The sequence below is a fragment of the Neovison vison genome, chromosome 6, assembly GCF_020171115.1.
Source record: "Neovison vison isolate M4711 chromosome 6, ASM_NN_V1, whole genome shotgun sequence".
Taxonomy (NCBI): domain Eukaryota; kingdom Metazoa; phylum Chordata; class Mammalia; order Carnivora; family Mustelidae; genus Neogale; species Neogale vison.
Window position 1 is genome coordinate 133191239 of NC_058096.1, and position 22538 is coordinate 133213776.

The 22538-nt window shown below is 41.8% G+C and overlaps 1 protein-coding gene across 1 annotated transcript in view; it reads right to left on the reverse strand.

Annotated features, from left to right (window-relative positions):
• Nucleotides 1–2744: 2744 nt before the first annotated feature.
• Nucleotides 2745–22538, reverse strand: part of LOC122910132 (collagen alpha-4(VI) chain-like) — a 113058-nt gene continuing 93264 nt past the window's right edge. Inside the window, exons 33-37 of the mRNA XM_044254832.1 lie at nt 16296–16386; nt 14347–15030; nt 13217–13313; nt 12279–12508; nt 2745–2920 (exon numbers count right to left, since the gene is read on the reverse strand). Coding sequence (XP_044110767.1) covers nt 2745–2920; nt 12279–12508; nt 13217–13313; nt 14347–15030; nt 16296–16386 — 1278 coding nt within the window. The remainder of the gene's footprint in view (nt 2921–12278; nt 12509–13216; nt 13314–14346; nt 15031–16295; nt 16387–22538) is intronic.

The following is a 22538-nucleotide window of genomic DNA, read 5'->3' on the forward strand; positions in this document are numbered from 1 at the left end:
AAACTGCAGACTATCGTGGTTTCCAATCTTTGGTCAGATTGTCTCTCCACCTTGGCTTTTCAAGTAAACTTTCTGCCAAGGTCAGCGGAGTGCCCTGGAAGCTTATACCACCATCTTATAAATGCGAGGAGATCTGCCAGTAGGCCTCATAAGCATTCCGAGAATGAGAACAACCAACACCTGAATGTCTCCTCCCAACATTCCTCTTACAATGAATCTTTGCCTTTAGGTTAGGAAAGGACAGGGTGGGAATAAAAATTGCACTCCTGGGTATTTACCCCAAAGATACAGATGTTGTGAAAAGAAGGGCCATCTGTACCCCAATGTTTATAGCAGCAATGGCCACGGTCGCCAAACTATGGAAAGAACCAAGATGCCCTTCAATGGACGAATGGATAAGGAAGATGTGGTCCATATACACTATGAAGTATTATGCCTCCATCAGAAAGGACGAATACCCAACTTTTGTAGCAACATGGACGGGACTGGAAGAGATTATGCTGAGTGAAATAAGTCAAGCAGAGAGAGTCAATTATCATATGGTTTCACTTATTTGTGGAGCATAACAAATAGCATGGAGGACATGGGGAGTTAGAGAGAAGGGGGTTGGGGTAAATTGGAAGGGAAGGTGAATCATGAGAGACTATGGACTCTGAAAAACAATCTGAGGGATTTGAAGTGGCGGTGGGGTGGGAGGTTGGGGTACCAAGTGGTGGGTATTATAGAGGGCACGTATTGCATGGAGCACTGGGTCTGGTGAAAAAATAATGATACTGTTATGCTGAAAATAAATAAATGAAAAAAAAAGAAGTGGAAAATACATCACAACTCCATTTACATATCCTTCTCAGGATAGATACGCTCAACTCCTACCTGCACACCACAGCTGAGGTTTGCCTAAAAGAGAGAAATGCATGATGAGCAGCTCTGTCAAGCAAGATGGAGCATGTTTTATTCCGTTCTCATCACAAACATGTTTTAGCCAAAAGCAGGTACAATGTAGTATGTTAAGGAAGGGGTAAAAAAAAAAAAAAAAAGATCGTATTCCAGTCATTCCTGGATTATACCAAATGATTACCTTTGGGAGTAAAGATTTTTTAAGTGATCTTTATTTCTTCCATGTGCATTTCTGTGTTTTGCAAATTTGCAACCATGAACACATAGTTACCCTTTTGTGATCAGATAAAAATAATTGCCACGAAAATAGAATAAACATTTTAATGATTCTATAATTGTTTTATATAAAGCTGGTTCCCATCCTATCTCCTTTGTCACTGGGCTGAGAGGAGGAACAAATAGGATTCTAGAAACGACAGTTTTTGTTATCGAACCAGGAACTTGACGGAGAGTAAGCGCCACTTCGGGTCCCTGGGGGAAACCACCAGCTGCCTGTGATCTGTTATGCTCTGAATGTTTATGTCATCCCAAAATTCATATGCTGAAGCCCTACCCTCAAGGTGACTGTATTTGGAGATACGGCCTTTAGAAGTAATTCAGGTTAAATGATGTCATAAGGGTAGGGTCTTAATCTATGGAATTAGTGTTCTTGTAAGAAGAAACACTAGAAAACCCTTCCTCCCTCTCTTTTTCTCCTCTCTCTTTCTCTCTCTCTCTCTCCCTCCCTTCCTCCTTCCTTCTCTCTTTCCATAGAGGAAAGACTATTTAAGGGCAGAGCGAGAAGGCAGCTTTCTTCAACCCAGGAAGGAAGCTCTCACGAGGAACCAAATTGGCCACACCTTCAACTTAGACTTCCAGTGTATCTTGGGCTTCCAGAACTGTGAGAAATAAGTTTCCGATGTTTAAGCCACACAGCCTGTGGTATTTTGCTATGGCAGCCCAAGCTGATTAGTACATGATCCCCCAAAGGCCCCATACGAGACACTCTCAATATCCAGCAGCTCTAGAATTCAATGCAGTGCCCACTTCTGCTCTGAGCCTGGGCCAGAGTCAGAGGCCTGGGGAATAGAGCCATGAAGCCCGAGGAAGATCTCACAAAACCACAATTTCCTCACAATCTATATGGAAAAAATTTTCATCTGGGTTGAACCTAGACCCTTCGCTTCATATGTGCATTGACGACCTCGGCCTTGGTTGTTGAGTCACCAGGTTTCAAAAGGACAAGAGTCATTGTAATTGACAAAGGATTGGTCCCAGGCAAACTCACTGCTTCCTCCCTATCAACAACTACGTCACAAAATAGAACACAGAATATAATGCAATAAGCAAGTATCACACACGGTTTCCCGTAAGTGGTTTAACCAAAATATCTTTATTTTTACTTTGAGTGACAAGGATTAAATATTACATGAAAAATCTCCAGACCCCGCTTTGACTAACACTTCCCTGTTCTCTAGTGATAAACAAGAATACAAGTTTCAACTCATTCCTGAATTAGTTCTCTACTCACTGCTCACACTGAGTTTTCTTTTGCTAGAGCCAAAAACAAAATTTTAAGTAATGTTACAGGTCAAGTTAAGTTTCTTCTTCATTCAGTTCTCGGTCCCTTACAAACTCACAGGAAAGTTTCAGTTACTCTTTTAGCTACTAGAATGCAGTCCTTCTCAAGTTACAGATCATCTGGCCCAAGTCCTCACTGGTAGGAAAAAATTCAGAGGGTTAGGAATCCTACCTATGAGATCAGAGACTGAGCTACTTAATTGCTGTGTTGTGTGGTGCCGTCTCAGGAAAGGTAAACTTGTTTTCATGGGCTATGAGAACAGAAGCAGCCAGAACGAGGTTCTGCCCTAGGGGAGCGTTGGGACACACCGCGCCTCACAGTCCCCCTGGGTTTCGAACCGGTTAGCGTTGCCCCCACAGCTGCCGTACCAGAACTGTTGGCAGGACTGCTTCTCCTTGTCGTAGTACCATTTCAGGGTATAATCCTGGCACTCCCCTGCCATTGGGTCCATGGAACAAGGATCTGCAGCAAAACAAAGGCAGGGAGAGCTGAATGTCCTGCAGGAGCATGACCGCAAAGGAAAGATGGTTTGGAGACAGAGCTTGGGAACGAATCCCAGCCTCACCACTGACTGGCTCTGAGAGCCTGAGCTTATCCTGAACTTATTCTCTCTGAGCCCCAGTTTCTTCACCCATAAAAGCAGTGGAAAAACCCACATCACAAGTTCGTCATAAGGTGGCATGGAACATACGTGAAAAGCACAATACAGTTACAGTCTTATTTTGCTTGGTACTCACCATATGGAAGATACATGAGATAATGTGTAAATGAGTGAACGAATGAATGAATGAAGCTTTCTGATGTCAAGAACTCCTCGCTTGCCTGTTATGCTCATTTCCCTCTTTTTTCAAATTGTATCAATCCCTTGACTAATCCTAAACCCATCCAGCCTTCTAGGGACCTAGCAAAATATCCAGCTTATTACATGTATTTCTTACTATAGTACCCTGACACTTGCCCAAGAAGTTAGGATGTATCTATTATAAGAAAAACATGATGTTCCTGAAAAATGAAAAATAGCATTTGTTATTTGTTATTTGTAATTAACAAGTTACAACAGAACAAAATCTGAGATGCCCTGAATTTTACATCAGACATTAATTTCCCTGTGTATGTAACCTCTGTCTTCCAGGGAGAACAGATTTCCTTGGATACACTTGATGTCACAGAAAAATACTTGTCTTAGGTCAGGGCCATTTAACATAGAATAATGGTATCCTTCAGATAGGATTTCCCCCTGGGCCTTCTAAGCACCACCAAATAAAAATGATAAGGTCTGGGAGGAGTCAAGATGGCGGAGAAGTAGCAGGCTGAGACTACCTCAGCTAGCAGGAGATCAGCTAGAGAGCTTATCTAAAGATTGCAAACACCTGCAAATCCATCGGCAGATCAAGGAGAAGAACAGCAATTCTAGAAACAGAAAAACAACCACTTTCTGAAAGGTAGGACTGGCGGAGAAGTGAATCCAAAGCGACGGGAAGATAGACCCCGGGGGGAGGGGCCGGCTCCCGGCAAGCGGCGGAGCAACGGAGCACAAAATCAGGACTTTTAAAAGTCTGTTCCGCTGAGGGACATTGCTCCGGAGGCTAAACCGGGGCGAAGCCCACACAGGGTCGGCGTGACCTCAGGTCCTGCGGGGTCACAGAAGGATCGGGGGTGTCCGAGTGTCGCAGAGCTTGCGGATATTGGAACGGGAAAGCCGGCTGCAGAGACAGAGCCGACAGTAAGCTTGCAGCTTGTAGTTGCCTTGAACCGGTCGCAAGCTCGGTGAGCTCGGAGCGCGGCAGGAGGTTGGGCAGACGCGAGTTACTGGGCGCTGTTCTCTGAGGGCGCACAGGGGAGTGGAAATAGAAAGCCTGAACAGACCCATAACCGTTAAGGAGATTGAAACAGTCATTAAAAATCTCCAAACAAACAAAAGCCCAGGGCCAGATGGCTTCCCGGGGGAATTCTACCAAATATTTAAAGAGGAACTAATTCCTATTCTCCTGAAACTGTTCCAAAAAATAGAAATGGAAGGAAAACTCCCAAACTCATTTTATGAGGCCAGCATCACCTTGATCCCAAAACCAGACAAGGATCCCATCAAAAAAGAGAGCTATAGACCAATATCCTTGATGAACACAGATGCAAAAATTCTCACCAAAATACTAGCCAATAGGATTCAACAGTACATTAAAAGGATTATTCACCATGACCAAGTGGGATTTATCCCAGGGCTGCAAGGTTGGTTCAACATCCGCAAATCAGTCAATGTGATACAACACATCAATAAAAGAAAGAACAAGAACCATATGATACTCTCAATAGATGCTGAAAAAGCATTTGACAAAGTACAGCATCCCTTCCTGATCAAAACTCTTCAAAGTGTAGGGATAGAGGGCACATACCTCAATATCATCAAAGCCATCTATGAAAAACCCACTGCAAATATCATTCTCAATGGAGAAAAATTGAAAGCTTTTCCACTAAGGTCAGGAACGCGGCAGGGATGTCCATTATCACCACTGCTATTCAACATAGTACTAGAAGTCCTAGCCTCAGCAATCAGACAACAAAAGGAAATTAAAGGCATCCAAATCGGCAAAGAAGAAGTCAAATTATCACTCTTCGCAGATGATATGATACTCTATGTGGAAAACCCAAAAGACTCCACTCCAAAACTGCTAGAACTTATACAGGAATTCAGTAAAGTGTCAGGATATAAGATCAATGCACAGAAATCAGTTGCACTTCTCTACACCAACAACAAGACAGAAGAAAGAGAAATTAAGGAGTCAATCCCATTTACAGTTGCACCCCAAACCATAAGATACCTAGGAATAAACCTAACCAAAGAGGCTAAGAATCTATACTCAGAAAACTATAAAGTACTCATGAAAGAAATTGAGGAAGACACAAAGAAATGGAAAAATGTTCCATGCTCCTGGATTGGAAGAATAAATATTGTGAAAATGTCTATGCTACCTAAAGCAATCTACACATTTAATGCAATTTCTATCAAAGTACCATCCATCATTTTCAAAGAAATGGAACAAATAATTTTAAAATTTATATGGAACCAGAAAAGACCTCGAATAGCCAAAGGGATATTGAAAAACAAAGCCAAAGTTGGTGGCATCACAATTCCGGACTTCAAGCTTTATTACAAAGCTGTCATCATTAAGACAGCATGGTACTGGCACAAAAACAGACACATAGACCAATGGAACAGAATAGAGAGCCCAGAAATAGACCCTCAACTCTATGGTCAACTAATCTTCGACAAAGCAGGAAAGAATGTCCAATGGAAAAAGGACAGCCTCTTCAATAAATGGTGTTGGGAAAATTGGACAGCCACGTGCAGAAAAATGAAATTGGACCATTTCCTTACACCACACACAAAAATAGATTCAAAATGGATTAAGGACCTCAATGTGAGAAAGGAATCCATCAAAATCCTTGAGGAGAACGCAGGCAGCAACCTCTTCCACCTCAGCCGCAGCAACATCTTCCTAGGAACATCACCAAAGGCAAGGGAAGCAAGGGCAAAAATGAACTTTTGGGATTTCATCAAAATCAAAAGCTTTTGCACAGCAAAGGAAACAGTTAACAAAACCAAAAGACAACTGACAGAATGGGAGAAGATATTTGCAAACGACATATCAGATAAAGGACTAGTGTCCAAAATCTATAAAGAACTTAACAAACTCAACACCCAAAGAACAAATAATCCAATCAAGAAATGGGCAGAGGACATGAACAGACGTTTCTGCCAAGAAGACATCCAGATGGCCAACAGACATATGAAAAAGTGCTCCATATCACTCGGCATCAGGGAAATACAAATCAAAACCACAATGAGATATCACCTCACACCAGTCAGAATGGCTAAAATCAACAAGTCAGGAAATGACAGATGCTGGCGAGGATGCGGAGAGAGGGGAACCCTCCTACACTGTTGGTGGGAATGCAAGCTGGTGCAACCACTCTGGAAAACAGCATGGAGATTCCTCAAAATGTTGAAAATAGAACTGCCCTATGACCCAGCAATTGCACTACTGGGAATTTACCCTAAAGATACAAACGTAGTGATCCAAAGGGGCACGTGCACCCGAATGTTTATAGCAGCAATGTCCACAATAGCCAAACTATGGAAAGAACCTAGATGTCCATCAACAGATGAATGGATCAAGAAGATGTGGTATATATACACAATGGAATACTATGCAGCCATCAAAAGAAACGAAATCTTGCCATTTGCGACAACATGGATGGAACTAGAGCGTATCATGCTTAGCGAAATAAGTCAAGCGGAGAAAGACAACTATCATATGATCTCCCTGATATGAGGGAGTGGTGATGCAACATGGGGGCTTAAGTGGGTAGGAGAAGAATCCATGAAACAAGATGGGATAGGGAGGGAGACAAACCATAAGTGACTCTTAATCTCACGAAACAAACTGTGGGTTGCTGGGGGGAGGGGGGTTGGGAGAAGGGGGGAAGGTTATGGACATTGGGGAGGGTATGTGCTTTTGGGTAAATTGGAAGGGGAGATGAACCATGAGAGACTATGGACTCTGAAAAACAGTCTGAGGGGTTTGAAGTGGCGGGGGGGGTGGGAGGTTGGGGTACCAGGTGGTGGGTATTATAGAGGGCACAGCTTGCATGGAGCACTGGGTGTGGTGAAAAAATAATGAATACTGTTTTTCTGAAAATAAATAAATTGGAAAAAAAAATGATAAGGTTCAGAAAGCGAGAGGCTAATATTTATTGTCAGCTCCTCGGAAGACAGACACCTCCCATTGCTATAACAAGCCCAGACCAGTTTTCTTGATGGAGTGACCACACGTGCTGGGTCCAAGGGAATGAGATACACTCTCAGTGAGGTAAAGAGCTGCTCATGGAAATTGTCCAGGAGAAGAAACCAGAGCAAATTCTTCTCCAAAACTTGTCAGAGTTAATAGAAAAATACTCCAAAGGTGCACTTTTGGTGTATTCTGTAGAGTCAATAAACAGATCTGGGGCTCAGCATTCAGCACCCTCTACCATGACAAACTAATTTAAACTGACAGCCAAGGACTTGTTCAAACAGATAATTCACAAAGCAGAAATAAACTACTGGGACTTCATCAAAATAAAAAACCTTCTGCTCAGTGAAGGAAACAATCAACAAAACTAAAAGACAACCTACAGAATGGAAGAAGATATTTATTTGCAAATGACATATCTGATAAAGTGTTAGTATCCAGAATCTACAAAGAACTTATCAAACTCAATACCCCAAAAATAAATATTCCAGGTAAGAAATGGACAGAAGACATGAATAGATATTTCTCCAAATAAGACAAACAGCTGGGGGCGCCTGGGTGGGTCAGTGGGTTAAAGCCTCTGCCTTCAGCTCAGGTCATGATCTCAGGGTCCTGGGATCAAGCTCCACATCGGGCTCTCTGCTCAGTGGGGAGCCTGCTTCCTCCTCTCTCTCTGCCTGCCTCTCTGCCTACTTGTGATCTCTGTCTGTCAAATAAATAAATAAATAAATAAATAAGACATACAGCTGACCAACAGACACATGAAAAGATGCTCAACATCACTCATCATCAGGGAAACACAAATCAAAACTACAATGAGATATCCCCTCACACCCGTCAGAATGGCTAGAATTAACAACACCAGAAACAACAGATGATGAGGAGGATATGGAGAAGGGAGAACTCTCTTGCACTATTGGTGGAAATGCAAGCTGTGCTGTCACTCTGGAAAACAGTATGGAAGTTCCTCAAAAAGTTAAAAATAGAGCTATCCTATGACCCAGCAATTGCACTACTAGGTATTTATCCAAAGGATACAAACATAGTGATTCAAAGAGGCACCTGCATCCCAATGTTTATAGCAGAAATATCTACAATAGCCAAACTAGGAAAGAACCCAGATGTACATCGATAGATGAATAGATAAGGAAGATGTGAAATGAATATATATATGTGTGTGTATATATATACATATATATACATATGTATATATATATCTATATACGTATATATACATATACATATGTATATATATGTATCTCAAAAAGAATGAAATCTTGCCACTCACAACAATGTGAATGGAACTAGAGGGTAATGCACTAAGCAAAATAAGTCAGGCAGAGAAAGAAAAATACCATATGATTTCACTCATATGTGGAATTTAAGAAACAAAACAGATGAACATAGGGGAAGGGAAGGAAAAATAAGATGAGACAGAGAGGGAGACAAACCATAGGAGACTCCTAACTATAGGAAACAAACTGAGGGTTGCTGGAGGAGAGAGTAGGTAGCAGGATGGTAATGGGCATTAAGGAGGGCACTTGAAGGAAGGAGCATTGGGTGTTACATGCAACTGATGAATCACTAAATGCTACCTCCAAAATTAATAATAGAATATATATTAATGAAATTGAATTAAAATTTTAAAAGTCTTTTAAAAAGTAAAATAAAAACAAATGCTTAATGTCCACTGAAAATTTAAAATGTGGCTATTGCAACTAAGGAACTGATTTGTTTATTTAAATTTAAATAGCCAATGTGGCTAGTGGGTGGTTAGTACAGCTATAGGTGAGTAAATCCTGATACTTTCTCTCTGAGGTATTCTTTGTAAGACTCCAAGCCTCTGAGTTTTCAGTTTTATCTTATCAGTAGGATATGACATTGGGCAATATATGTCACCCAAGCAATTACTGTCAGCCCCCAATTTTACATTTGCATTATTTTTATCATGAACATTAACTTTTACCTTCTTAGAAAGATTCTACAGCAATGTTACTCAAGAGGTCCATGAAATCAAGGAATGAAGGAAAAAAAGGAGGAAAGATGAGTGTTGGATAGGACTGGATGTTTCTCCTAGTATGTATGTCTTATAGTGTAGTCATGGAGGAAAAACAAAAACAAAAACAAAAAACAGATCTGTGTGCTTTGGAGAGATCACTGGAATTGAAAATATGTCAAGATTGGCCTGGTTCTGGGAAAGAAAGGACACTCACTTAATTCTTCACAAGTAAGTACAATAAAAGATTGCCAGTGTTACAGCAGAATTTGACTGAAGATACAGGGGCACAAAGGAGGCCATGAAAATTTAACACTCCCTGGGGTCAGAACAGACTCTAAGTGGAGGTGAACTTGAGTAGTGAAAGGTGAATAGAGCACCTCTATGGCGACAGGAAATAAATAAAGGGCATAAAGGGACAAATACTGCACAAGGCATCTGCAGGGGAGTGGTGGCCAGAGAGGCCCCAGAAGACCACGGCAAGGGTCCGATTGAGAGACCTGTTTGCCTTTCCCAGGCAGAGAGACGCTATCTTCTAAACAATGGGGAACTATAGAAGAAGAGAAATGGCAGTCACACATGTGTAGGCAAATAAGAAAAATTAATTTGGTGCCCAGACAGCAGTTGGAAACAGGACAAATTGGAAGAAATGAGATGATAGAGAGAGTTCCGCCATTACCCTAGAAGTGAAAGCCAAAGTGTTGGAAAAAAGATGTGGGAAAGGGGGATGGACTTGAGGGATGCTGAGGAGAACCACACCAAGGTCTGGTCACCAGCTAGAATGGGGAGGCCAGGAAAGGAGAATGACCAGCAGGATGTTTGGGTTTTGGCTTTCCATTCCTGGGCTGATGGTGGTGCATTCCAGTAAAAGAATAGATGAGGAGAAGGTTTGAATGGTAAAGACAAGTGGAGCTCATTTAACTGAGTTTGTTTGAGATAACTGAGGACATGTGCCACAGCCCGATCTGGAGGGTAGGTGAATACACTGGTCTGCAGCTTAAGAGAGTGAAGAAGGTAGAAGATATGGATTTGGAGTCATCAGTCACAGGGGAAAGCCAAAGTCCTGGCAGAAAAGTTCACCCCTTGTGTGTGTGTGCAGAGTGCTTGGGAGCTCACCGCAGGCCCTGGGGGGAAAGCAAGGCAGGTTGAGCCTGAAATTAACAAAGCCTAAGCGTCTGTACCCCTCATTTGCATAAGCTTCCTCTAAAGAAATATCCACTTGGTCCTTAATTTTAATATCTTTTTTTTCCTATTCTTAAAGACTGGCTTATATGTAAGCATTGTATCAACATCAAATTCCATAAAACCCGGATCCCCCTGTGAGGATGGACCTGGAAAGAGGAGCCCACAAGAATGGACAAGTGAGAAGTGGGAAGACCAAGATAAGAATGCGGTTTCTGAAGCCTGGAGAGGAAAAGGTCTGAAGAGAAAGGTAATGGGTAAAGCCCCAAGGAGGCTTTAAGTCAGGTCTTCAAGTCAGGTCTGAAGGGGCCCTTTGATCTTTCTTGACAGCTCGAAGCACACTTGAAGACAAGGACTGGCTGTTCTTTCTGAAGAGGGCTAGAAACGAGGGTGTGCAGCCAGCCCTTAGGAGGTCACAGGAGGCTGTACCTGGCCACCTTTATTTCTTTTGAAATCAAAAAATATAAAATAAAATAAGGGCATCTGCTAGAGAAAGAGACATGGCAGAAGGAACTTGAAGAAGTTGTGAAGGTTTAGAGGGCCCTTGGAAGGCAACAGGAGAGGAACTGGCCAGAACCAAGTTACTGACTGTGGGAAATTGGGGGGAACTTCCAGCCTCAGTGTTTGACTGTGAATAGGACTGGATGAGATAACTGGTAAGCTCTCCTCCATCTCCTTCACTTTGAACTTGTGGGAGAGGGTGCCTTAGAGCAGTAGTTCTCACACTTGGTTGCTCAGTGGACTCACTGGGTAAGTTCCACACTCAGAGATTCTGACTGAAAGTGTCTGGGGTGGGGTCTAAGCATTGAGAAAGTTTAGATTCTCAAGCAATTCTAATTTACAACCAAGACTGAAAATCACCGCCTTAGTAAGATTACCTGAAGACATTATATAGTGGAAATACAAGAACTAGCAAGATTAGTTCTTCTATGCTTAATGTTTAACTGTCCATGCCAAGAGTGCCAATTCCTGAGCTGTCTGGTTTTGTCATTTCCCTTTGGACATGTGTTTGCTTTGGAATCTAAGAAGAGAAGAGGACATATCATTGGTGTCTTAACAGCTAACTTGTATCCTTCTATGTGGCAAACACAAATTATCCAGTTTTATTCTTAAAATAATCCTATGAGGTAGGTATTCACATAATCCCCACTTCACAGATCAGAAAACTAAGCCCCTGGAGAACCATCTGGGCACATTCAAAAGTTCTAGGCAATTATCTCTCATTGAATCTAAGCAGGACTGACTCCACCACTCACTAGAAACTTCTTCCAGCTATCTTTTTCCTGCCTTTTCAAAACTTCAGGGTCAAATTTCCCCCCATCATATCTCTTTCTGATGTGTTTACTGTTTTGCTTAGGTTGCTCATTAAGAGATAAGAGGTAACATGGCATTTGCATGATCACATGCCATAGTCAGAATCGATACTACCATTGTTTAAGATGAATCCAAAACATTCCCAAAATGATTCTAAAACATTCTTTAAACCTGTTCAGGTTATATGTAGCCACTGATACAGAGATGAAGGAACCTTCTACTTTCCTTCAAGGTTAGGAGCATGTTCGCCACTTTTGCAATAGATCATTGCTTCTGGGCCATGAAGTAAACACTTTACAGGGTTTGTCTCCATAATAATATTCCCTGAAATAACTGCCGTTCAGTTCTAGTTTTACAGTCAGATGAGAGTCAGCCTTCATATATTTTCTTAAATTAATAGCTTTAGTTACGTACATGACTTTGCGCATTTGAAAGGAAAGTACCTACAAAGCCAAAATTTTTACTCTAACACTGTGCACAGGATTTTTTTTTTTTTAATGAAGACAATCTAAGGAGCAAGAAATAGTTTGGTTTTTACCATAGGCAGTGCCTGAATTTCCTTCTTTTCCAGTTTGCTTTCGTCTTGTAGACCTTTCTTGTCCATTTCTTTCAGCACCATATCCATTCTTTTCATGACTATCAAGTGCTTCTTGCCAACTTACAGATTTCATTGTGGCTTTTCTATTCTCCTTTAACAAAACATCTGTCCCTTCAAGTGCTTCCAGATCATCTGCAAAGCCGGATCTGCCAAACTGGGGCTTGGGCAACCTGCATAGAAACAATTCTGTCTCAAATTACAAAACAATCAAAAAACTGGGAGGTTCAGTCCCCAACTGGTACGAGTGGGCTCAAGAAACTTCAGGTTTGAGCATTTCCTGATGACTGTGGTGTGAGATTGGCTAGTTTCTTAGGTTTGCAGAGATGTTTGTACAGAAATCAGAATAATATGGTTGGTATTATTAATCTTGCCTCTGAGACATGGGATTAAAGGCTGGGAGGATGTAGTAGAATGGGAAATTGTTATTTCTTTGCTTTTAAAATACTGATGTGCCCTTTAAATTTGTTATATTGGTCCTATATTATTCTCTTTTTTTTTTTAAAGATTTTTTATTTATTTATTTGACAGAGAGAAATCACAAGTAGACAGAGAGGCAGGCAGAGAGAGAGGGAAGCAGGCTCCCCGCTGAGCAGAGAGCCCAATGCGGGACTCGATTCCAGGACTCTGAGATCATGACCTGAGCCGAAGGCAGCGGCTTAACCCACTGAGCCACCCAGGCGCCCCCAGTCCTATATTATTCTTAACATTAAAAAGTAATAACTTAAAACCAGATCAAAGTTGTCAAACAAAGGATCATCCTAGCCTAATGGTTTGGGTCAAGTCAAGGACTTGGCATTGCCTGTTACCTTTTTTTAGGGAAAGAGGCTCCTGCATGGGGACAAAGCTGTGGGATAACCTCAGCTCTGCCTTCAGCCTACCTCCTGATAGATCTAAATGGTTTCAGCAGGGTGTCCCCTCGGTTCGGACCTCCACATTTTCCAATGAGCTCAGGGGATGGGTATTGGTTTATCCCATCTAAAAATAAAATAAAATAATTAAATCAAGTCAAATCAAACACAAAATAATATAAAACTTTAAAATAAACATACAGTAAAATAATGTATAAAAACAAAATATTATCCATTAAGACATAAAATTTAAAAGACAAGAGGACAAAGCATAAAATAAAATATACAATAAAATAAAATAAAAAACAAAAAAATCAAACAAAACATACAGACCAAAAAAATCTACTAACATAAAATGAAAAAAGTATATAAATTCAAATAAATCATAGAACAAACACCAAAATAAAGGCAAAGAAAATAAAAATCCAACAAAATAAAAACATGAAATTCATCCTATCACATAAATAATATAAAATAAAATCAGAACATAAAAGAGTATACTAAAACATAAAATTAAACCTAACATAATGAAACATTTAAAAATTAAGTAAAATGAGCTTGGAACAGACTGGGAACGTGATTCCCCCAGCCTGCTTCTCCCTCAGAGTCACTAAGCCACCAGCCATCTATTAGAATTCTGTCCTCCACTTCCCACAAAGGTAAGGAATCAGAATCCACATTTTAACAAGATCCTGAAAGATACATGTGCACATTAAAGTTTGAGAAGCACTGTTATATGACACTGGATTCTGTAATCCATATTCCTAAATATAGGAATAATAAAAATTATTCCTTGTATTTGCACAACACTGGTGCTTTCAAAGTCCATTCACATATATACTGGAATGCAGACTTCACAAATAAGGACGAGATTATAATTCTCATTTTGGTAAAAGAGAAAATCAAGAGGTTAAAGTAGAAATCTGAGGCCTCTCACACAACAAACGAGAGGGCCCAGATAAGAAACCAGCACTAGGCTCCACATAGTGTGGAGGCAGTGATAGCTCAGGGTTTTCAGGAAATGCGCTGGGGACGCTCTCTGGGGACTCCCCAGAGACACACTCAGCAAGGGTGAAGGTTCAGTGGGCACCTACTTGCCCAAATACCAGGCTCTAGTAAGTTCCTCTCCCAACCCTACCCAGGGCATCCTCCGTGCTTACTTTTTAGAATGTTCAGGAAGGCCCTCGTGAATCCCTGGGCATAAGCTACTTCCTGGTCTGAGATTCCCTCCAGACGCAGCAGGTGCTGCTCAGTGGGGAGGCTGGCCACACCCTCCAGCTCGGCCAGCTCTTGAGTACTCACGCCCGGGCCCAAAGCCAGCACAAACAGAGTGATGCCCTCGCACTTGGCCTTCAGGGACAGAGCTCTTAGCTTCTCCTGGTCCCAGCTGCTGGTCTCACTGGCCACGATGGCGAAGAGGACCCGCACCGGCCGGGGCAGAGGGGCTGCCAGGAGCACCTTCTCCAGCGTCCACTCCAGGGCATGTCCCAGGGCGGGAGGTCCTTGCAGACTGCGCCGGGAAGCCTCCCGGATGTACTTTCGCATCCGTATCTTTTGGCCGTAGGAGGTTAGGTGGAAGCCCTCCAGCACAGGGGGGTTCCCTGCACCTGGCCAGAAGTCTGGAGTCGTGTGCATCACCAGGGCAGCACGCGCCCCACGGGGGGACATGCTGGGCTGTGCCGCCACCTCCAGGTCATTGAGCACAGCATCCACTAGACTCAGGGCAGTGCGGTACACATCAGCACCAACGCCATAGGAGCTGTCTACCACGAATGCCATGTCCATGTCCGCTGTGAGGGGTCCTGGCACGCTCTGTTCACATTCTGGGTCTGGTCTGCACTTGTCTGGGGAGGAAGAGCCAGGAGAGGCTGGGGTTACCATGCATCCCTTTCCATTCCACGCAGACACATTCCCAGACTCTTGGTAAGAGCACATGCTGCTGAGTGCGACCTGCATTGTGTTAACAAGGCGAGCTGATGGGCATTGTAAGTAATCATGCCCATTTTTTCAGAAGAATGAATTCAGACAATCTAGCCCTACCATTAATGTTTTTAACCACTAGGCCATGGCTTTCTAATCTCTGGGTTCACAGACACCTGCATGATTGATCCTGGCTCTCTTGTTGGGTATGTGACCTTGGGCAAACTATTCAGCCCTCCCCATGCCTGTTTCCTCATCTGTCAGTTGGATATAATGAAGATAATAATATGTACCTTATGAGGTTGTCTGCGAGGTTTAAATAAAAAATGAGTTAATACAAATAAGCACTCAGTAAATACCAGCCAGGCTTATCCTTCTATAGGAGAAGGTACCAAGAACCAAAAGATTTGGTGGGTGTGAAAGCAGCTCATCAACTGTAACATACACTATAAACAGCAGTAACTGTATTTGACTTGACCAACTTCTCAGGGCAAATCTCCCATGGCAGTGTTAGGTCTAAGTGTGGACCAGTAGAGGGAACAATTAAATCCCCTTTCAGTTTCACCTATAGACTCCCTCTGGCCCTGGGTGCCAGGGGTGTGGATGAGAGTGCTTTGCACTTGGGCAGGCAAGGGCTTCAGCACAAAGTTCTCTCTGGCACAGATGAATATGAGTGCAGGTATAGTGATGGAAGCCAGAGACACAGACACATCAAATGACTTGCCAATATTCCACTGGTGGTCAATGGCTGTTCCAGGCTGAGAATACAGGATTCTGGACAATTAGTTCAGAGGTCTGCCTTGCACAGTAAGGGCCCACTAAGTGAGGAACACAAGCCCAGCCATCAACAGGAGCCTGGCTGGACAGATAAATAAGCAGAGCAGACCAGGGATGAGACTACAGGGACAGAAGGGACTGTGGGGCCCTCCAAGACACTTGCCCATCAAAATAGGTCAAGTACAACTCAGTTCAGGCTGACTGTGGCCACAAAGGAATACAGTGTCTGTGATTCTCAAGATGATCCCTAAGAAAAACTGGAAATCCGGACTTTATAGGAATTCCCAGATTCTAAGACTCTGCACATATTCAAGTGAAAATACATCTGTAGGGCCCATCTAGCCTGTGGCCACCAGTGAATTCATCCTGCTCTAAAGACATCAGTCTGGTCAGAAATGCTGAGTGGGCTTACCATAGCAGAGAGTACAGTGGGCCATGTGCTCCACGTCCTGGTGCCTCTCGGTCTCCCAGATGAACAACTGAAATCTGTTGGTTCCATCCATCTAATCCAAACACATACACAAGGTTATCAGTAGTGGCATTAAATTTCAGGTCACGTTTTTCATGCTTTTTCCAATTCAGATGAGAAAGACATTCGTTTGATAGTTTTAGAGAATACATGTATTTATATACAGATAAATAACTTGGTATTACCTATTACAGTTATTTATTGTCATTTAGTTCTCTAGTTCTAACCTGAACATTAGACTACTGTTGCTGTGGGGACATGTGGGTCTTCAGACTCCCGATGTGTATAAAACTCAACCAGTGTTGTGTTGTGTTGTGTTGTGTTGGAATAAAGGTCAGGGAATTGAAGATTCAATCATTTATAAATTCCATAAATGTTTAGTGATTATCCACAGTATGCAAGATGCAATATGGTGGGAGCTTTAAAGAGGCAGACCCTTTGAGGAGGTGGTCATATAGGTCATACACCATTAGAATGGAAAGAGGTAGATACCATAAGGGAGGCCTCTCTAGCATATTCCTGGTGTTCAGGGCTGGTACATACCAAAGCCAGAAGACAAGAGGGAGGAGGACTCAGGGAAGGCTTTGTAGGCATGGCAAATCTATTTACCTCCTTCCCTCAACCTTTCCAATTATGATTAATGTAATAACTGATATCAAAACTTAAAAGCAAACAATGATAACAACATAAATCCAACAGATTCACGTGACAACTAGGTAATCAACAAACACATTCTCTCTTCTTCCTAGGGCCACAACAGATGACATTTTCCATTGTCCTTGTAGTTAACTGGGATCATAAATGGGGTCTAGCCAATGCCAGGTGGGTGGAGGGATCCCATTTCCAGATCATGTATGATACTCTGTGTGTGCACATCTGTCATCCAAATATGAAGGACTCAGAGAAAGATTTAGAGGCCCTTCTGTATGAGGAGGTCTTTGGTAGAAGCCCAGGTCCTGAAATGGCTGCATAGAAAAAAACGCTTGTCCGTTCCACACCCACATCCAAGGACCCACATTCCCTTGTGACAGATGAAGAAAGAATACCTGATTATGTTAAGCCACTGAGACTTGGACATGAATGTTTCTCCAGTTAACCTTCTGTGACAGATGCAGATTATTTGCAGACCCTACACCTCATGATGAAATTTGGAATACTGTCAGATTATTTCTGTACAGGTGTGAGGGGGTATCTAAGATTATTCATGTCCATCACATTGTCTGCTTTCTGTCAAAATGTGAAGGACAGGACACCATTGAAGGGCAATTCCTCTTCCTTAATCCCTGTGGCCAAGTAGGTTGTAGACCCACCTCTAGAATCAAGGTGCTAGGGACATGAAGCTGTCATGCTAACCCTCAAGCAGAGAAGACAGGCAAAGGCTACTTTGGGAAAGAATTTTCTGTAACATGTCCTCCTAACAGAGCTCTTCAGTCTTTCTGGTTGGGACTGCAGCATATCCTCAACTTTAGCTCTCAGAGTGAGATTACATGAAAGAAAAACCCATGTGGAGAAAGAAATATAAAGAGTTGAACTTTTGGAGAGAGGAGCAAGATGGTGGAGGAGCAGGAACCTAAATTTCTTCTGGTCCCAGGAATTCAGCTAGTTATCAAACCATTCTGAATACCTGCAAACTCAACAGGAGATCAAAGAAAAGAATAGCAGCAATTCTAGGAACAGAAACTCGACCACTTTCTGAAAAGTAGGACAGGCAGAGAAGAGAATCTGAGGGAATAGATGGAAAGATAGACCACAGCGGCAGGGTCCAGCTCCTGGCAAGTGACAGAGTGGCAGAGTACAAAATTGAAACTTTTACAAGTCTGCTCTGTGGAGGGAGGTCGCTCCAGTGGCTAAGCAGGGGATGGAGCACTTGTGGGGACAGTGAGTTCTCAGGACCTGCGGGATCACAAAAAAACAGGGGTGTCTGAGTGTGGCAGAGCTCCCAGGTATCAGATGGGGAAGCCGGCTGCAGAGACAGAGCCAAGAAGTGGGCTCTCAGCTCTGGGTTGCCATAAACTGTGATCTGATGCACAGTCAGGCCACCGTTCTTTGAACAGAGATCCCACAAGTGGCAGATCTGGGGAGACCCCCTCCTTCTTCCTCTGGGAGGAGTGGCACAGGAATGCCACAGGAGTGCACTGCAGGATTCTGGACAGGAATCTGGTTCAGGGGCCTTGCACCAGAGATAGAAATTACTCAGTCTGCTCTGTCACAGACTGGGTAAGTAGAGAGCGACTGGAGGCCAGGGAGATGGGAGTCACTGACTCCTTTACTTTGAGGGCACATTGAAGAGTGGGACCCCAAGCTCTCAGTTCCTCTGGGGCCAGAAACTGTGTGGCCACCATTATCATTCTCGTCCCTCAAAGCTGTACAGAAAGCGTTCAGGGAACAAAAGCTACCAAGAGCAAAACCGAGCAGATTACTTGGACTGGCCCCTGGCAAATCCCATGCAATTCTGCCTCAGGGAAAGACATTTGAGAATCACTGCAATAGGTCTCTCCACCAGAAGATCAGCAAGAACATCCAGCCAAGACTAAGTTTACCGATCATTGAGAACTGCAAAACTCCAGTGCTAGGGGAACACAGCACATAGAATTCACAGCTTTTTCCCCATGATTCTTTAGTTTTTCAAAGCTAAATTTTTAAAGTTGTCTTTATTGTTTCTTTTTCTACTTTTTAAAAAAATTTTTCTTCTTTTCTTTTCCAACCAACATCTTATCAATTCTGTTTTAAATAATTTTTTAATTTTTATTTTTATAGTCCTATTCCATCCCTCCACTGTAATCTGCCTTTATTTTTGTGTATATATATATATATATATATATATATATATGAGTTTTCTTTCAAAATTTTGGGAGACAATTTCGTCTAACAGACCAAAATATACCCAAATCTAATGTACATTTTTCCAGGGTTATTGTTACACTATTAGCATTTTGTTCTCATTCATCTATTCTTCTCAGGATAAAATGACAAAATGGAAAATCTCACCTCAAAAAAAGAGCAAGAGGCAGTACTGACTAATCAATACAGACGTTAGTAAGATGTTGGAAATAGAGTTCAGAATGATGATTATAAAGATACTAGCTGGGCTTGAAAAAAGCATAGAAGGTACTAGAGAATCCCTTTCTGGAGAAATAAAATCTTACCAAGTCGAAACCAAAAGGTTATTAATGAGGTGCAATAAAAAAATGGAGGCTCTAATTGCTATGATAAATGAGGCAGAAGACAGAATTAGTAATATAGAGGACCAAATGATGGAGAATAAAGAAGCTGAGAAAAAGAGAGACAAACAACTACTGGATCATGAGGGGAGAATTTGGAAGATAAGTGATACCATAAAAGGAAACAACATTAGAATAATTGGGATCCCAGAAGAAGAAGAAAGAGAGAGAGTGCAGAAGGCACACAGGCGTAAAGTAAAGTGGAGAACTTCCCTAATTTGGGGAAGAAAACAGGCATCAAAATCCAGGAGGCACAGAGAACTCCCCTCAAAATCAATACAAATAGGTCAACACCCCATTATCTAATAGTAAAATTTACAAATCTCAGAGACAAATAGAAAATCCTGAAAGCAACTCAGGACAAGAGGTCTGTAACCTTCATGTTTCAACAGTAGAAACATTAGATTGGCAGCAGACATATCCACAGAGACCTGGCAGGCCAGAAAGGACTAGCATGATGTATTCAGGGCACTAAATGAGGAAAATATGCAGCCAAGAATACTATATACAACTAGGCTGTCACTGAAAATAGAAGGAGATCCTGGATATCAACCTTTTGTCTGTACTATAAAGTACTTCTCTAACTCAACACAAACAAAACAGACAATCATATCAAAAAGTGGGCAGAAGATATGAACAGACACTTCTCCAATGAAGACAAACAAATGGCTATCAGACACATGAAAAAAATCTTCATCATCACTAGCCAATAGGGAGATTCAAATTAAAACCACATTGAGATATCACCTTACACCAATTAGAATGGCCAAAATTAGCAAGACAGGAAACAATGTGTTTTGGACAGGATGTGGAGAAAGGGGAACCCTCTTACACTGTTGGTGGGAATGCAAGTTGGTGCAGCCACTTTGGAGAACCGTGTGGAGATTCCTCAAGAAATTAAAAATAGAGCTTACCTATGACCCTGCCATTGCACTACTGGGTATTTACCCCAAAGATACAGATGTAGTGAAAAGAAGGGCCATCTGTACCCCAATGTTTATAGCAGCAATGGCCATGGTCGCCAAACTGTGGAAAGAACCAAGATGCCCTTCAACGGACAAATGGATAAGGAAGATGTGGTCCATATACACTATGGAGTATTGTGCCTCCATCAGAAAGGATGTATACCCAACTTTTGTAGCAACATGGATGGGACTGGAAGATATTATGCTGAGTGAAATAAGTCAAGCAGAGAGAGTCAATTATCATATGATTTCACTTATTTGTGGAGCATAAAAAATAACATGGAGGACATGGGGAGATGGAGACAAGGGAGTAGAGGGAAATTGGAAGGGGAGGTGAACCATGAGAGACTATGGACTCTGAAAAACAACCTGAGGGTTTTGAAGGGGCAGGGGGTGGGAGGTTGGGGAAGCCAGGCAGTGGGTATTAAGGAGGGCACATATTACATAGAGCACTGGGTGTGGTGAAAAAACAATGAATACTGTTACATTGAAAAGAAATTTAAAAAAAGAAAGAAAGAAAATAGAAGGAGAGATAAAAAGCTTCCAGGACAAACAAAAACTAAAAGAATTTGTAAATGCCAAACCAGCCCTACAAGAAATATTGAAAGGGGTCCTCTAAGCAAAGAGAGATCCTGAAAGTAACAGACTAGAAAGGAACAGACAATATACTGTAACAGTCACCTTATAGGCAATATAATGACACTAAATTCATATCTTTCAATAGTTACCCTGAAAGTAAATGGGCTAAATGCTTCCAATCAAAAGACACAGGGTATCAGATTGGATAAAAAGGCAAGACCTATTGATATGCTGTCTGCAAGAGACTCATTTTAGACCAAAACCACACTTCCAGATTGAAAATGAAGGGGTGGAAAGCCATTTACCATGCTAATGGACATCAAAAGAAAGCTGGGGGTGGCAATCCTTATATCAGACAAATTAGAATTTAAGCCAAAGACTGTAATAAGAGAAGAGAAAGGATACTCTATCATAATTAAAGTGTCTATTCAACAAGAAGATCTAGCAATTATAAATATTTATGCCCCTAACATGGGAGCAGCCAATTATAAAAACCAATTAATAACAAAATCAAAGAAACACATCGACAATAATATAATAATAGTTGAATAGTAACACCCCTCTTACTACCACAATGGACAGATATTCTAAGCAAAAGATCAACAAGGAAATAAAGACTTTAAAAGATGCATCGGACCAGATGGACATCACAGAACATTCCATCCCAAAGTGACAGAAAACACAATCTTCCCTAGTGCATATGGTACATTCTCCAGAACAGTTTACATCCTGGGTTCCAAATTAGTTCTTTACCGGTACCAAAAGATTGGGCTCATTCCCTGTGTATTTTCAGACCACAATGCTTTCAAACTAGAACTCAGTCTCAAGGGGAAAGTTGAAAATAACTCAAATACATGGAAGCTAAAGAGCATCCTACTAAAGAATGAATGGGTCAACCAGGAAATTAAAGAAGAATTTTAAAAAATTGTGGACTCTGAGGAACTAACTGAGGGTTTTGGAGGGGAGGGGCATGGGAGGTTGGGTGAGCCTGGTGGTGGGTATTGTGGAGGGCACATATTGCATGGAGCACTGGGTGTGGCACCTAAACAATGAATTCTGGAACACTGAAAAGAAATTTTAAAAATAAATAAATAAATTTTTCTAAATAAAAAAAATTTATAGAAACAAATGAAAATGAAAACACACTGTTCAAAATCTTCGGATGCAGGAAAGGCAGTCCTAAAAGGAAAGTACATAGCAATACAAGCCTTTCTCAAGAAAGGTCTCAAATACACAACCTATCCCCACACCTAAAATTGCTGGAGAAAGAACAGAAAAAAAAAAAAAAGCCTAAACCCAGCCCAAGAAGAGAAATAATAAAGATCAGAGCAGAAATCAATGAAATAGAAACCAAAAGAACAGTAGAACAGATCAACAAGACAAGGAGCTGGTTGTTTGAAAGAATTAATAAAATCGTTAAA